This window comes from Anomaloglossus baeobatrachus, chromosome 3 (genome assembly GCF_048569485.1).
Source record: "Anomaloglossus baeobatrachus isolate aAnoBae1 chromosome 3, aAnoBae1.hap1, whole genome shotgun sequence".
NCBI lineage: Eukaryota > Metazoa > Chordata > Amphibia > Anura > Aromobatidae > Anomaloglossus > Anomaloglossus baeobatrachus.
In genome coordinates, this window is record NC_134355.1 from 573,672,954 (window position 1) to 573,690,873 (window position 17,920).

Consider the following 17,920-nt stretch of genomic DNA (forward strand, 5'->3'; position numbering starts at 1 on the left):
TGAAGGTCTGGATCCGAGCAGCGGCGGCTGCTGGCACGGGGGCGGCACACAAACACTTACCGGAGTCACAAACGTGTGACAGAGGCCTACAGCAGCCCTATGGAAAATGAATGGAGAGGTGGTCGCTTCATTCTGTACAGGAGCAAAGAGTCACCTGTCGGGGATAAGGGTCCTCTTTTCTGCTAATTGGTGCTAGTCCAGCACTGATCAGTAAGCTATCACTTACCATATGGAAAGGTCACAACTTGCTTTCTCCGGACAACCCCTTGAAGTTGGCCATAGCTGCCTGTCCATATATACAAAGGAAAAACATCTCACATACAGAAGTGAAGACCAGCCACTCATCAGAAACAGACACTTTATTTTGGAATATTACATTTCTTATGTAATTTGATATTTTTGATAAATGTACTATTACCAAATTGAATCAGAGAATTTGTTCATTGATAATAAATCATTACACTATGAATGGTGCACTGTAAAAATCAATCTCAGAACATAGGTCTATTAACAAATGAAGAAGTCACTTGGATGAGATCAGACGGAGAAAAAATGAGAGTACTAGGAAGAGGCGGATAGAAAGGAGGATACAGACGACCACAGGATCAAGTGCAGAAATAAACTGCAAGAGAGGGAGAATGTGGTTAGGAAATGGATCCAATAATGCAAGTTCACTAGTTCCTTTCACGCACAGTCTATATATACAGTCATCCATGTATATTGGTTTTTGTTTAATCATGACTTCTGGTGTGCACGTCATCAATTAGTGTCAAGGGGTGTGTGTGTGTGTGTGTGTGTGTGTGTGTGTGTGTGTGTGTGTGTGTGTGTGTGTGTATACTGGATATCCATGTTACTGGAGGAGATTGAACCTTGGCTTAGATTCTCAGTGTGTTATATACAGGAAGGATTAAAGAGATCCAACCAGCAGGATTTTCATATATAGAGTAACGCCAGTGCTATACTGGCACTAGGATGCTGAATGTAATCATAGCTTTTGTTCTTAGACTGGATGTGTTATTTCAGAAATATGTGCAATAAAGTTCCAGCAATGCACTGCTATTTGATTGACAGGTGCAACAGGAAAGGAATATGTGGGTTGGGTCTTGCTATCTATTCCCGCTCCTGTCTTCCAGTGTCGGAATTAACGTCTACGACGGCGACAGGGAGAGGGAGGTCAGGCAGGCAGACAGGGGTGGGTATAGATAGCAAGACTAGACCCACATATTCCCTTCCTGTTGCACTGTCAATCACATAGCAGTGCATTACTGGAACTTTGCTTGCACATATTTCTGAAATAAAACATCCAATCTCTGAACAAAAGGTATTGTTACATTAATCATCCTAGCCCCAGTATAGCACTGGCTTTACTTTATATATGAGAATCCTGATGGTTGGTTCTCTTTAAATGTAAGTATATTTATAGAGAGTTGTATGGCCGGTTATTGGCAACTCACCTGACATACTCCATAAGCTACACATCGTACCAACCCCCATTATATCCACAGTATTGGAAATAAGTGACCCAATGGTCAGTGCTTGAGGGCTATGATTGGCATATAAGAAGGGCAGAACTAAATGATTATTATAGTGCAGGGAATATTGTCAGCTGCACAGTGCAGTATTGGGCTCACCTGCACCACTGTACTGAGAGTCCAGTTCACATTCTTGATGTAGAATTGTATGGGGATTGGATCTGAGACGTGCAGCTTTTATGTAATTACTTGTTTAAAGGCAGCAGATTTTTATTTTGTTCCTTAGATAATTACTTACTGATGAGAATAATGAACATTAGCGCGCCTACCGCTCCCATAACAAGCATCATCTGTAGAGAGAAAAAGCGTTATTGTCACATGTTCTGTATCACAGTCATTGTCACTTTGGTAACAACAGTGAAGATAAAACCCCCAAATTATGCAAAATTACATATACCATTGTGTAGAAAATAAGTTTCTCCCCCTTCTAAATTGTGATGTAAATTAGGAATTTGTAGGAACTTACGACTCCATAGATGAACCAGGATGAAATTCTGTGTCACTTTTTAGATAGGATGCCTCAGAGGTACAAGGGGTTTCCTCTCATTTCAGAAAACGTTACCAGATATGTATAATTAGGGTTCAATCAGGCAATGTTTTTAGCAGAGTTTCATCAGTGGATGAGTTTTTACCATGAGCATTCAGTCCAATTTTCATACATTTTTGCTTAGGTAGAGAACCTCTTTTAACCCCTTCAGCCCCAGGGCACTTTCCGTTTTTGCGTTTTTGTTTTTTGCTCCCCTTCTTCCGAGAGCCGTAACTTTTTTATTTTTCCGTCAATCTTGCCATATGAGGGCTTGTTTTTTGCGGGACAAGTTGTACTTTTAAATGAAACCATAAGTTTTACCATATGGTGTACTGGAAAGCAGCAAAAAAATTCCAAGTGTGGAAAAATTGCAAAAAAAGTGTGATGGCACAATAGTTTTTGGGATGTTTTATTCACGGTGTTCACTATATGGTAAAACTGATGTGTGGGTATGATACTTGAGGTCGGTGCGAGTTTGTAGACACCAAACATGTATAGGTTTACTTGTATCTAAGGGGTTACAAAAAAATTCACAAGTTTGTCCAATAAAAGTGGCGCACGTTTTGCGCCAGTTTCCGAAACACGTAGCGTTCTTATTTTTTGGGATCTATGGCTCAGTGACGGCTTATTTTTTGCGTCTCGAGCTGATGTTTCTAATGGTAGCATTTTTGCGCAGATGCTACGTTTTGATCGCCTGTTATTGCATTTTGCGTAAAACTTGCGGCGACCAAAAAACGTAATTTTGGCGTTTGGAATTTTTTTGCCACTACGCCGTTTACCAATCAGATTAATTGATTTTATATTTTGATAGATCGGGCATTTCTGAACGCGGCGATACCAAATATGTGTATATTTATTTATTTTTTAACCCTTTAATTTTCAATGGGGGGAAAGGGGGGCAATTTGAACTTTTAGGTTTTTTGTTTTTTTTTTTAATTTTTTAAAACTTTTTTTTTACTTTTTTTATTTTATTTTACTAGTCCCCCTAGGGGGCTATAGCGATCAGCAATCCGATTGCTGATCGCTATCTGCTGATCACAGCTATACCGCTGTAAACAGCAGAAATAGTCACTTTCTTTCTTCCTCTGCTCCGTGCCGAGGAAGAATGAAAGTGAAACTTCGTAGCAGCAGGCGTCATCACATGACCCTGTGCTACGATGGCAACCACCGAACGTCACGTGATCACTCACGTGACGTCCGGAGGGGGCGGCGGTAAGTAAAAAAGATGGCCGCGCGCATATAGATCTCGCTGCCAGACTTTGGCAGCGAGATCTAAGGGGTTAATGTTCCGGGTGGAATGCGATTCCACTCGGAACATGTAGGCACACATGTCAGCTGTTGAAAACAGCTTATATGTGTGCCGATCCACGCCGCCTGCCCGCGGCAGGGGGCGGGGCTTACCGGGACACGATCCATGACGGAAAGATCCGTCCATGGTCGTGAAGGGGTTAATGTTGTTTCTTATCTTTTCCTATCTGGCAGTCCATGAAAAACGGACAGCGCTCAGATGGTATCTAAGTGTTATCCGATTTTTGTCACAGAACTATAAACATCCATTGTTGTATTTGATCCGACACTCTGCTCAAAATTGGACGTCTTCGTGATTCTGCACGGACCTTTTAGTCCACGAAAAATCACAGACATGTGAACAGTCCCATTCACTGTTATAGATACGAGTGCTATCTGTGAAAAACAGATAGCACTGGTACGCAAAATATGGGTATGTGAATGAGGTCTTGGTTTAAAAAAAAAAAAAAGCTTTAAGTACCCTCCCCAAGTCCAGTGATGAGTCTCCACTGCTGCGGTGAAATATCGGAGACCAAGGAACGGGTCCAGGGACTCAGCACTGGAACAGAGGAGAGTAAATAAAGATCAGCTTGTATTTTTAGGACCATCTGTACATATCAGGGAAGTTTTCTGAAAAGTGACAACTAGTGATGAGTGAGTACTACCATGCTCGGGTGCTCAGCAGTTGGACACTCAGACAGCGCAACTTGAGTACCGGGAGTAATGAAAGTCAATGGGGAACTTGAGCATTTTTCTGGAAGATATTCTGGAAAAATGCTGGAGTTACCCATTGATTTTTGTTATACTCGGTGCACAAGTCACGCCCATCCTAGCTTATGACTGCTGGTTACGAGTACCAAGCACCCGGGCCTGGTAGTGCTGTCTCATCACTAGTCACAACCTCTTAAATGACTAATATTACTAGTAGTTGGGGGGTTACCAATATCTTTGCAGATTGATTGCATTAACCCTTCATCGTTGGGCATGAAGCGTCATTTGTCCTCTACATTCTCCTGCTTCTTTTTATATTGCCAATTAGCTCAAAGATCAGAAAAATATATCACCTATATTTTGCATTACTAATTCTTACAGTCATATGAAAAAGTTTGGGCACCCCTATTAATGTTAACCTTTTATCTTTATAACAATTTGGGTTTTTGCAACAGCTATTTCAGTTTCATATATCTAATAACTGATGGACTGAGTAATATTTCTGGATTGAAATGAGGTTTATTGTACTAACAGAAAATGTGCAATCCGCATTTAAACAAAATTTGACCGGTGCAAAAGTATGGGCACCTCAACATAAAAGTGACATTAATATTTTGTAGATCCTCCTTTTGCAAAAATAACAGCCTCTAGTCGCTACCTGTAGCTTTTAATGAGTTTGTGGATCCTGGATGAAGGTATATTTGACCATTCCTGTTTACAAACAATTCCAGTTCAGTTAAGTTTGATGGTCGCCGAGCATGGACAGCACGCTTCAAATCATCCCACAGATTTTCAATGATATTCAGGTCTTGTGACTGGGATGGCCATTCCAGAACATTGCAATTGTTCCTCTGCATGAATGCCTGAGTAGATTTGGAGCGGTGTTTTGGATCATTGTCTTGCTGAAATATCCATCCCCTGCGTAACTTCAATTTTGTCACTGATTCTTGCACATTATTGTCAAGAATCTGCTGATACTGAGTTGAATCCATGCGACCCTCAACTTTAACAAGATTCCCGGTGCTGACATTGGCCACACAGCCCCAAAGCATGATGGAACCTCCACCAAATTTTACTGTGGGTAGCAAGTGCTTTTCTTGGAATGCCGTGTTTCTTTGCCTCCATGCATAATGCCTTTTTGTATGACCAAACAACTCAATCTTTGTTTCATCAGTCCACAGGACCTTCTTCCAAAATGTAACTGGCTTGTCCAAATGTGCTTTTGCATACCTCAGGCGACTCTGTTTGTGGCGTGCTTACAGAAACTGCTTCTTTCGCATCACTCTCCCATACAGCTTCTCCTTGTGCAAAGTGCGCTGTATTGTTGACCAATGCACATTAACACCATCTGCAGCAAGATGATGCTGCAGGTCTTTGGAGGTGGTCTGTGGATTGTCCTTGACTGTTCTCACCATTCTTCTTCTTTGCCTTTCTGATATTTTTCTTAGCCTGCCACTTCTGGGATTAACAAGAACTGTACCTGTGTTCTTCCATTTCCTTACTATGTTCATCACAGTGGAAACTGACAGTTTAAATCTCTAAGACTTTTTGTATCCTTCCCCTGAACAACTATGTTGAATAATCTTTGTTTTCAGATCATTTGAGAGTTGTTTTGAGGAGCCCATGATGCCACTCTTCATAGGAGATTCAAATAGGAGAACAACTTGCAAGTGGCCACCTTAAATACCTTTTCTCATGATTGGATACACCTGCCTATGAAGTTCAAAGCTCAATGAGGTTACAAAACCAATTTAGTGCTTTAGTAAGTCAGTAAAAAGTAGTTAGGAGTGTTCAAATCAAGAAATTGATTAGGGTGCCCATACTTTTGCACTGGTCAAATTTTGTTTAAATGCAGATTGCACATTTTCTGTTAGTACAATAAACCTCATTTCAATCCAGAAATATTACTGAGTCCATCAGTTATTAGATATATGAAACTGAAATAGCTGTTGCAAAAACCCAAATTGTTATAAAGAAAAAAGGTTAACATTAATAGGGGTGCCCAAACATTTTCATATGACTGTATTTCTAGTCTATTACTTAGCTGGCTAGGGGATCAGAACCAGGATACCTTGTGGACTCGGTCTAGGGACTTTGGCTCCGACTAGAGGATCACTTGGCTACATGGCTTCAATCTAGGGACTTCGATTCCGATTGGAGACCATAACCTCAGCATAGGGATTTCGACTCTTTCGGCTGCCAGGATTATATGATATCATCATACCAGAGACTACTTAAGGAAGAAACCCAGGTTGGGACAATTTGGTCACCTGGCTACAGACTTTGCTGTGCTCGGTAAGCTTCCTACGCTTACCACTATTCTTTTCTCAGAGTAGCTGGCCCTGGAAACCCCGATGCACGAACAATCTAATCCCTGGTGAGCCAGCGGAAGGGTGAGACTCTGTTGCCTGTTACATTTGTGTGTTTTGCTGGTTATGTGTTATGTGCCGTTAATTCTTTGGGGATCCAAAAAAGTCTTAATATTATGATTCCCTCACTCTGTGTTGTCTGAGTAGTGTTCCGCCCACGGTTAAGGAGGTCGGGCATTCAGTTGGGATGAGCCCTGGGCCACGCTGTCTTTCTAAAGGCGGCCGGGCCAGCGGACGAGAGCACCCACTGACCCCCGTGTCTCCACACCTATCATATCTTTATGTAGATGAAACCTTTCATTGTAAGCTTGCCTGTTTTGATAATAATATTACTAATGAAAAGTATCGTCTACAAAAAGTAAGTGTAAAGCGGGCTTTACATGGCGCTTTACATACATTGGCGCCTCACTAAACCTACAGTATGCTGACTTATATGTACCTGTTCTGTACTGCTGAGTGTCTGGCCGGCCAATGAAAGATAAGGTTCAATACCAATAATGAAATAGTCTTTTCCACATGTGGTATGTTTGATACTAATTCACCACTGATTTAAATATATGTATTGAATTCCATGCTACAAAACAGTGGACTTCAGTTGTACCAACCTTTTGATGAAGTTTCAGACTGGATACAGGCTTTGCAGTGACCAATACAGGATAATGCATGTTAAAAGAGGATATTGATTGAAAAATCCTCAGTGGGGCCTTATTTCATATATGAGAAAATTGTTATTTGACACATAACAGTGTTGACATTCATGGTGGGGTTAGCGTGTCCAGTAACCATACCCTATTTGGGCATTTGTTTTAAATGTTTTTAATGTTTCAATGTGTGTTTCCCTTTGTACATTTATCCTTGTGCTCTGTTTGATTGTCCCTTGAACCATTATTTTGTACAATTATGATATGATAATAAAGTTTTTTCAATTTTCTAAAAAAAACATTTCTTCTGGTGATCCCTATTGTGCCATACTCTTTCTCTTTGTTTTTCTATGACGTTGCTGTATGCCAGGAGATCCCGAAGGGTGGTGCCCTTCTCACATCTAGTCTTTACACACAGCGACATCGCTAGCGATGTCGCTGGTGAAAGCACCCGCCCCCGTTGGTTGTGCGTCACAGGCAAATCGCTGCCCGTGGCGCACAACATAGCTTACACCCGTCATACATACTTACCTGCCTAGCGACGTTGCAGTGGCCGGCGATCCGCCTCCTTTCTAAGGGGACAGTTCGTTCGGCGTCACAGCAGCGTCACTAAGCGGCTGCCCAATAGAAGTGGAGGGGCGGAGATGAGCGGGCCGAACAACCCGCCCACGTCCTTCCTTCCTCATTGCGGGCGGCTGCAGGTACGGTGATGTTCCTCGTTCCTGCCATGTCCCACATAGTGATGTGTGCTGCCGCAGGAACGACGAACAACCTGCGTCCTGCAACAGCAACGATAATCGGGATAGGAACGACTGGTCAACAATCAGGTAAGTAATTTTGATCGTTAACGGTCGCTCTTGCGTTTCACATGCAACAACGTCGCTAACGAGGCCGGATGTGCGTCACGAATTCCGTGACCCCAACGACATCTCGTTAGCGATGTCGTTGCGTGTAAAGCCCACTTTAGTCTTGTTGCAAATTTCAGCAGAATGTATTGCTTTACTTGATATATAGCAATCATTATCTTTATCACCACAACATGAAGGATTGTAGGAATGAACTAATACTAACAATAGAGAACGGACTTACAATACAGTGTAGAGCAGAATTTCCCAAACTCCAGTCTTCACGGCCCCCCACATGTGAGGTTTTCAGGATTAACTTAGCAATGAACAAGTGATGGAATCATTATCCAGGAGACCATAGTAGGGGTCAACTGAGAGGGAAAGTGACGGTTTATTCTAGGAGAAGTCAGTGAAGGCCTAGTGATGGAACGTGACAGATGTAGAGTCTATTGGTCATGAAGATCACATACAGTGGGTGGTTTGTGGCAACAAAGCAAAGGAGACAGAAGGAAACAAAGAACCTCACGTGCGGCTGGCGACACAGAGCGTGAACAGCGTTGTAACTAGACACCGATCTTCAAACAGTGTGGCGCTAGATGATAGGAGCCAGAGGACAGAATGCTATCAACCAGGCTCCTTAAACTATCAAGATACTGGGTGACTTTTACTGGTGCAGGTCTCTAGTGGCCAGGCCCCTTAGTCGTAAAGGTACTGAGTTACTCTTAACTGGCGTGTGAACGTAGTCTACCAACCTAGCGGTATCCCGCTAGACGTCTGGGAGTGCAAAGCTTTACTCTGGTCATTATTTGACTCCTAAAAAGACTGGCAGTGGTACTGCAGAAGAGGGTGACTGTCACGATGTGTGCTATATCGCTGGACTGGGTTGATTACTGACCTGTTACATTGGATGCAATGCAGAGGGAAGTTGAACGGTGTGTAATAATGTTGTGCAAAACTGTAACATGCTGGAAGATATGTGCCCACTATATAGAACGTAACTTGAAAAAGAGAATGAAGAGGTCGTCAGCTCCCAGGTTCCTTTCCTGTTCCTGAACCTTTGCAGTAAAGAGTTGTAGTTTAAAGTGAACAGTTAGTCTCCCTGTGAGTGTAAGTAGTCATATAGGCCTGACCAGCTGACACCAGCGACAGTATGCAACCTACATGGGTTCCCAGCCTGCACGGCAAAAGTCCACACACCCTGTCAGGACAACGTATTTCATGTAGTATGCAGGGGCATCCGGAGTCAATCCCTCGCCCACAGCTGCCATTCTACAATATATCTCCGGCACCAATTTTCTTGTTCCTCAGTGTTATAGGTGGTTACTCATTTGTGTAGTAACCATTTAAAAAAATATTGAATATAAAATCTTTATTACAGGCACCCGTACAAGTGGTACCTGAGGCGCTCACCTTACAGTTCTTCCACCAGTATTTCCTCTTCAGTTTTGCTGCACTGGTCTCAAACTGTGACGCTCCAGCCTGCAAAGCATCGGCCCGGTCGTCCAGCTCTGAGAGCTTCTGATCTCTGTCCAGGACCTTGTCTACATTAACACGCATGATGTCCACCACCTGCCACCAACATCAACACCATGCACAAAAACACAGACATGGCAAGAATTATCAGTATACAAAGGAAGTTAATGTGGCGCAAGAGATAAATCAGCATAACAAGAATAGTGTGACTCCCAAAGTTCATGTTTGTTGTGTATGCCATATGTCAGCGGTCACCATAACATATGACAACAACTTCACTTTGTGGACACTACAGCAGAAACTATACTACGAGAGCTTCACTGAATACATTGACAATTTATTATAAAGAACAACCCCCATAACCTACTGGTCCTTGAGGTGAGTCCTACAGTTTTAAGCAATGTGTTTTCTTCAGCCTGTTAGGGTCGCTCTGTGGGGTCATTCAGACATAAACCTTAAGCCATGGACTGCCATTGGCTTAAAGGGAACCAAACATCAGGATTTTCATGTATAAGGTGCAGCCAGTGCAGTACTGGCACTATCAGGCACATTGTGTACATACCATTAGTGGGCAGCTCAGGTGTTTAGGCAGTGAAATCCAACTTTACAAAATTTGAAAAATCAAGCACTTTTTGATTGACGTGTGCACCACTCTCCTAATGTCCTGGCGGGTTATGCACGTGTATCCCCGCTCCCCCGCCGCCTGTTCCTCCCTCCCTCTAGTTGTATTCAAATTTCTCTCTTCAGAAACATGGCACCAGAGTTGGCACCTGCGCAAAGCGCTTATCACTGGCGCCATGTTTCTGAAGCCCGTAGTAGCTAGTATTGCCTGCAGCTACGATATCGTGCCGCCCCAGGACACCGTGCCTGCACAGCAGCCGCCTGGGACACCGGGACGCCACAGGAAAAAGCCGACAGCAGCCTGCCAGTGACATCGGGGGTCAGGTGAGATAAGTTCACAATAGACTCACATGACCCCATGACGGCAGTGCTGCGAGACCCAGTCATGGTGTCCTGGGGCGGCACGATATCGTAGCTGCAGGCAATACTAGCTACTGCGGGTTTCAGAAACATGGCGCCGGAGATAAGTGCTATGAACAGGTGCCAACTCCGGCGCCATGTTTCTGAAGAGAGAAATTTGAATACAACCAGAGGGAGGGAGGAATAGGCGGCGGCGGGGGGCGGGGATACAAGTGCATAACCCGCCCGGACATTAGGAGTGTGGTGCACACGTCAATCAAAAAGTGCTTGATTTTTCAAACTTTATAAAGTTGGATTTCACTGCCTAAACACCCGAGCTGCCCCCTGATGGTATGTACACACTGTGCCTCATAGTGCCAGTACTGCACTTACTGCACCTTCTACATGAAAATCCTGATGTTTGGTTCCCTTTAACCCCTTCAGCCCCAGAGCACTTTCCGTTTTTGCGTTTTTGTTTTTTGCTCCCCTTCTTCCGAGAGCCGTAACTTTTTATTTTTCCATCAATCTTGCTATATGAGGGCTTGTTTTTTATGGGACGAGTTGTACTTTTAAATGAAACCATAAGTTTTACCATATGGTGTACTGGAAAACAGCAAAAAAATTCCAAGTGTGGAAAAACTGCAAAAAAAGTGTGATGGCACAATAGTTTTTGGGATGTTTTACTCACGGTGTTCACTATATGGTAAAACTGATGTATGGGTATGATGCCTGAGGTCGTTGCGAGTTTGTAGACACCAAACATGTATAGGTTAACTTGTATCTAAGGAGTTAAAAAAAATTCACAAGCTTGTCCAATAAAAGTGGCGTACGTTTTGCGCCATTTTCCGAAACCCGTAGCATTCTCATTTTTTGGGATCAATGGCTCAGTGATGGCTTATTTTTTGCGTCTCGAGCTGACATTTCTAATGGTACCATTTTTGCGCAGATGCTACATTTTGATCACCTGTTATTGCATTTTGCGTAAAACTTGCGGAGACCAAAAAACGTAATTTTGTCGTTTGGAATTTTTTTGCCACTACGCCGTTTACCAATCAGAATAATTGATTTTATATTTTGATAGATCAGGCATTTCTGAATGCGGCAATACCAAATATGTGTATATTTATTTTTTTAACTCTTTAATTTTCAATGGGGTGAAAGGGGGGTGATTTGAACTTTTAGGGTTTTTTTGTTTTTTTTTAATTTTTAAAAAAAAAAAAATATTTTTGTTTTAATTTTACTAGTCCCCCTAGGGGGCTATAGTGATCAGCAATATGATCGCTCTGATCTATCTGTAGCTATCTATACAGCTGTAAACAGCAGATACGGTCACTTCCTGCTTCACTGGCCTCCGGGCCGGGTGAAAATGAAAGTGACTCGTCATAGCTGTAGGTGTCATCACATGACCCTGTGCTACCATGGTAACCACCGAAAGTCACGTGATCACTCACGTGACTTCCGGTGGGGGCGGTGGTAAGTGAAAATCTTCACCGCGCGTATATACATCTCGCTGCCAGACTTTGGCAGCGAGATGTAAGGGGTTAATGTTACGGGTGGAATGTTATTCCACTCGTAACATGCAGGCACACATGTCAGCTGTTGAAAACAGCTGATATGTGCGCGGATCGCCGCACCCTGCCCGTGGCAGGGGGCGGGGCTTAACGTGACACGCTCCATGACGGATAGATCTGTCCATGGTCGTGAAGGGGTTAATAGCCGGTCACAGGTTTGTCAACTTGACTTTTTATTTTTTCTGGACAGCTTATCAAAAAATCACAGATGATATTTTTTACAGACACATTGGAAAACCATTATAAATCATTATGATTAAAAGTGATCCATTAAATATGCTCCAACTCATGGTAAAAGGCACTAAAGCGGATCTGCGATCGACAATGCGCTGTAACCTTCTGATCCCAGGTCGCCCTGAGATCACATCAGGCCGTGACACACTCGTGACAATGTCGATGTCAGCTGCCGCCTACAGAGGACCCTGTGCGATGTAGAAGAGGAGTATAATTTTTTGTGTGTGTGTTACGTGCAGAACGGGGATGATATATACCAGGAAATGGCCCAGGATAAGGCCATATATACTAGGAAGGGGCCTAGGATAAAGACATACTGTATATGTCAGGATGGGGGACTTACCAGGATGGGGATATATATACCAGGATAAGAGATATATTTACCTTGAAGGGGCTCAGGATGGGGATATATATACCAGGATGTGAGATATATATACAAGGAGGACGGACATATTTACCAAGAATGGGGGATATATTTACCATGAAGGGGCTCAGCAAGGGGACATATAGAGGTGGTCAGCTTCCAGTTTTCATTTTCTGCTCTGGTTCCTGAACTTATGCAAGTGGATAGTATCAAGATGTCCAATCATTGACGGGAACATCGCCGCGCTATGGGTCTGTGTTTTCTACTGTGGAGGAGCAGAACACTTCATTCATGCCTGTCCTATGAGACGTGAACCCTCCTACCTTGGCTCAGTAGGAGGGGTCACCCTCGGCGAAAGCAGTTTATTTTCTTCATTTACCCTGTCCGTATCCCTATTGTATGGAGAAGTTCAGATCTCTGAGGCAGCTCACCTACATTGCGGATCTGCTGGGAATTTCATTCAGCAAGCTGTGGTGGATTGTCACTACGTTCCCATCCGGTGCCTTCAGAATCCCTTGTCGATGTCATCTGAAGGTAGAGTGCTCCTGTCAAAATCAATAGGCTTCATTTATGAGCCTGTTGAACTGCACATGGGAGATACGCATTGGGAGAAGATCTAATTTCTGGTGCTTCCAAACATGTCTTGTCCGCTTCTCCTAGGTCTGCCTTGGCTTCATACCCATGGGCCTGTTCTGAATTAAAAATCCAGCGAGATTCTCCATTGGAGGCAGAAATACCACAAAAAGTGTCTGATTGGTGCTCATCCACCCAGGTCTTCTGAGGAACTATGCTGCCATTCAGTCCTGTTTCCTACCTGTCAGCTGGCTACCACTGACTTTGACGAGGAGAGAGAGGAATTCCTATGTGTTGCTGAATCATCTGAGAAGTCTACCCCAGTCTCCAGTTGCGTTTGACATTATATGTCCTGAAGAAGCTTTCCAGGCAACGACCATCTGATCCATCTCTGCCACCGGACATTTCTTCACCATCATCTCCAAGGATGTCATTCTGAAGAAAACTCATTCTGGCCTAGGGGAGCTTTTGTAGTGACTTATTCACCACCACGGCCGGCCTGCACTACTCTTCCACGTGTTCTTCTCCTGCCTTCTCCTTCCAGGGTCTGTGCATGCCATACAAGTTCTCTGGGAATGCACTTAGGGTGTGCGTGTGCTCTTAGCCATTTAAGTGCACCCTCCCACTAAGGGAGGGGCATGACTAACATGGTCAGTTAGTTAGGGGTACTTTGCACGCTGCAACATCGCTAGCCGATTGTTGCGATGCCGAGCGCGATAGTCCCCGCCCCTGTCGCAGATGCGATATCTTGTGATAGCTGCCGTAGCGAACATTATCGCTACGGCAGCTTCACACGCACTTACCTGCCCTGCGACGTCGCTCTGGCCGGCGACCCGCCTCCTTCCTAAGGGGGCGGGTCGTGCGGCGTCACGGCATGCGGCCAATAGAAGCGGAGGGGCGGAGATGAGCGGGACGTAAACATCCCGCCCACCTCCTTCCTTCCTTATTGCAGGCGGGACGCAGGTAAGGAGATGTTCCTCGCTCCTGCGGCTTCATACACAGCGATGTTTGCTGCCGCAGGAACGAGGAACAACATCGTACCTGTCGCTGCTGCGAAATTATGGAAATGACCGACACTACACAGATCACCGATTTTCGACGCTTTTGCGATCGTTTATCGGTGCTTCTAGGCTTTACACGTTGTGACGTCGTTATCGGCGCCGGATGTGCGTCACTTTCGATTTGACCCCGACGAGATCGCAGTAGCGATGTCGCAACGTGCAAAGTACCCCTTAGTGCTGTCCGTCTAGCTAGATACTTGTCAGGTCCCTTTGTTCCGTGTCTGTTATCCGTGTCCACCTACCTATACCAGTTACCCTGTACCTGCCGTGCCCTCCTTGCCCACAAGCTACTGCCGAGCTATCTGCCTCAGTCGTCCTGGCTACCATGGTCGGCCTCAGAGATTCTGCCTGTCCATCTTGGCTGTACTGTCTGCTTCAGCCATCATGGCTGCAACTGTCAGCATCAGAGGCTCTGCCAGCCCGTTCTCGCTGAACTGTCTACCCCAGTCATCCTGTTTGCACCTATTGGCCCTAGAGACTCTGCATATCTGCACCTGTGTCCATCATTGTCCTAGGGGTCAGCTGCCACAGTTCTGGTCACTTTCCTGGGAGTGGCAAGTGGTGTCTGCTTTGGTAGGCGCTTAGTCAAGCCCCTCACATTAAAGGGTAAGCCTGGGTTCCCCCTGTGGTCCAGTGAATCCACTCCCACTCGTCACCTCATCATCATCAGAAGCGAGCGTTAGAGGAGAAATATTAACCAGAATGGGAAACATATATATGAGGATGGGAAAATGTTTATCAGTAAGGAACCCAGGATGGAAGACATACTGTATATACCAGACTGGGGATACATTTACCGAGATGGGGGACATATTTACAAGGATGGGGCTCAGGATGAGGACATTCGTACAGGATGGGGGACATAATTAATACATAATGAAGGGGCAGGGGACAACTCGTGTTTATAGGATTTAGAACACTACAGGGGCCCATATGTGACTACCCTGGACTATCAGGTCATCACAGGGTATTGTACAATCTGCCCTCCCGTGCAGTATCCACCTCCTTCCTGGTTATGGGTCCCCAACTACATGGTGTTGCCTACATCAGCTAATTAAAGTCCTAGATACACTCTGCACCACACCCACCAGTGGACGGCCTGAGTGGAATAGGGTCGCCCACTTGGGGGGTTGGTTAGGGGAGGTCAGGAGTGTCAGTAGTAGTAGTAGAGAGAAGTGTGTTGGAAGTGAAGGAGAGAGGAGGTCAGGAGCAGGGCTCCTAGGAAGCCATCTATGTAGCAGACGGTGGTCTGGGCCTAGAGGAGCAGGGGATCGTGGCAAGGGGCACGGAACTGTCAAGGAGGACAGCCGGCGGCCTTGCACCATCACCGGGCTGGGACCAGGGCACGACGGGGTACATGGACCCTAGGTCAGGGAGTAGCTTCAGGCAACCTGACAATTCACCCGACGAGAACGGAGCCTTCAAGATCCGCTCTCCATCTGCTCCAAAATCGGGGTACTAGTGCAACGAGGGTGATAGGACTAAAAAGTTAAAAGGTTTTTTAACTGCATGAGAGGACACACACTAGCTAGGGACCCCAAGGTAGAGAAATACTTTGGCGTAGTGTTGGGGCTCTATTGCATTGATCAAGTCAATAGCTAAATTTCTCTTTATTCATATGTTCATGGCAGTAATGCAGGTTCCATTTTTCACATTTTCATTCTTACATATAGCTATTGGATTTTTCATGTCCGTATTCACACAGCCGTTTCTGCTATTACATGTATTCCCCTTACATAGTCACTGGTGTGCATACCTTCTCTCCATATAGTGATTTTTTTTTAGGTTCTTGCACCCAGTTCAGACTTAGAATGGTGTTCCAAATGTTATTCCTTATTTTTTAATGGAGCGCTATATCTGATTAAAGGAAACCAAGGGATGTTTTTTTAGAAATATTTTAAAAAACAATCCTTTTATTAATAGTCCCTTATAATCACAACGCGTTTCAACAATGTTGTCTTCATCAGGTGAATAAGGACTCCTTATTCACCTGAGGAAGACAACATTGTTGTTGAAACGCATTGTGATTATAAGGGACTATTAATAAAAGGATTGTTTTTTAAAATATTTCTAAAAAAAAAATCCCTTGGTTTCCTTTAATCAGATATAGCGCTTCATTAGACCGACATCTTTTTCCTTGCAAAAAAAGCAGAAGAATCCTTAACCTCAGTGTCATCAAAAGAATCATTGGCTCAAGTTTGCAAAAAATGTACAAAAATTGGACAGTAGAAGATTGGAAATGGGTTATTTGGAACCATGAGATGAAAATCAATAGACTAAGCTCTGGTGGGTCTGGAAGTAACAAGGGAAAAAGGATAATTGATCAAGAAATTGAAGGGACTGTCATGATCAGTGCAGGAAACCTGATGATATGGGGTTGTTTCACAGCCAAAGTATTGGGTACTTGACCAGGATCAATGGTGGTCTGAATACTGAGGTATATGTGAGTATTATACAAGACGAGGTACTTCATACACTTGAGTAATATGGGTGTGAAAAGGACAATATAGTGTTCCATCAGAACAATGACCAAAAGCATATGTCGAGATCGGCGAAAAAATGGTTCAGTGACAATGAAGTAGAGGTGCTGGATTGGCTTCCACAGTCCCCAGACCTCAACCCAATCGAGCACTTCTGGGTAGAGTTGAAGAAATATCTGTATACCTACCCAAGTGAGTCGACCAGTATGCACCAACATTGGGAACATGTAGAAAAGACCTGGGATCAGATTTCAATGGACACATGCTTGAATTTGATAAAGAGCATGCCCAGGAAGATTCAAGCAGTGTTGAAAGTCAAAGGTGGATTTATAAAATACTAACAAAATAATACAAATTTAAATTTAGATTTTAAGGAGCAAAACAGTAAAAATGCTATGACATAACAAGGATTTGCATAACTAATTATATGCTAAATAGTCGGAAGTGAAATTTATGTATGAGATAACCAAGATGATTGTCTTTAAAATGAAGGTAGTCTCATGTCCAAAGCTGTAGTGGATGGTGACATATCGAGCCTGAAAGTCAAAAGTTCAAAACATTGTAACCCTTTTGCTTGTCACTGTATGTGTAATTATCAATAGTAATTGCTGCATCCACCCCTGAAGTATATGGGGTTTTAAATAGAGCAATTTAAAGGGAACTTCTCTTGTGAAAAAATGCTATTAACCTGCAGATGTTGTTCTTCGTTCCTGTGGCGCCACACATCGCTGTGTGTGACACGGCAGGAGCGACGAACATCTCCATACCTTCCTCCACCGGCAATGCGGAAGGAAGGAGGTGGGCGGGATGTTACGTCCCGCTCATCTCCGCCCCTCTGCTTCTATTGGACGCCTGCCATGTGACGTCGCTGTGACGCCATACGAACTGCCCCCTTAGAAAGTCACAGGGCAGGTAAGTCCGTGTGACGGGGTTAAGCGAGGTTGTGCACCACGGGCAGTGATTTTCCCGTGTCGCACAACCGACGGGGGCGGTTATGATCACTTGCAATCTCACTAGCGAGATCGCAGCGTGTAAAGCCCGCTTTAGAGTTCCACTACCGAGTGCAAAAGAAGTTTAATCCTCGGGTTGGCAGTGGTGTGGGTTCAGCCACTGTTCTGTGTATCAAGAGTGGCGGCTGTAACCACACCCCCCACACTGACAGCTGGCACAGTCAGTGTGGGGAAGTGGTTACAGCCACCACTCTTGATACACAGAACGGTAATGAACCCACGCCACTGCCGACCCAATGACAGTGTTAGAAAAAAGCTCCTCCCCTGCCCTGCTGGAAGAAGT

The 17,920-nt window shown here is 44.3% G+C and overlaps 1 protein-coding gene across 1 annotated transcript in view; it reads right to left on the reverse strand.

The window, feature by feature from the left end:
- Positions 1-359: 359 nt before the first annotated feature.
- LOC142295586 (vesicle-associated membrane protein 1-like) overlaps positions 360-17,920 on the reverse strand; it is an 80,267-nt gene continuing 62,706 nt past the window's right edge. The window contains exons 3-5 of the mRNA XM_075338691.1: positions 9,322-9,480; positions 1,771-1,822; positions 360-622 (exon numbers count right to left, since the gene is read on the reverse strand). Coding sequence (XP_075194806.1) covers positions 606-622; positions 1,771-1,822; positions 9,322-9,480 — 228 coding nt within the window. The 3' untranslated portion in view covers positions 360-605. The remainder of the gene's footprint in view (positions 623-1,770; positions 1,823-9,321; positions 9,481-17,920) is intronic.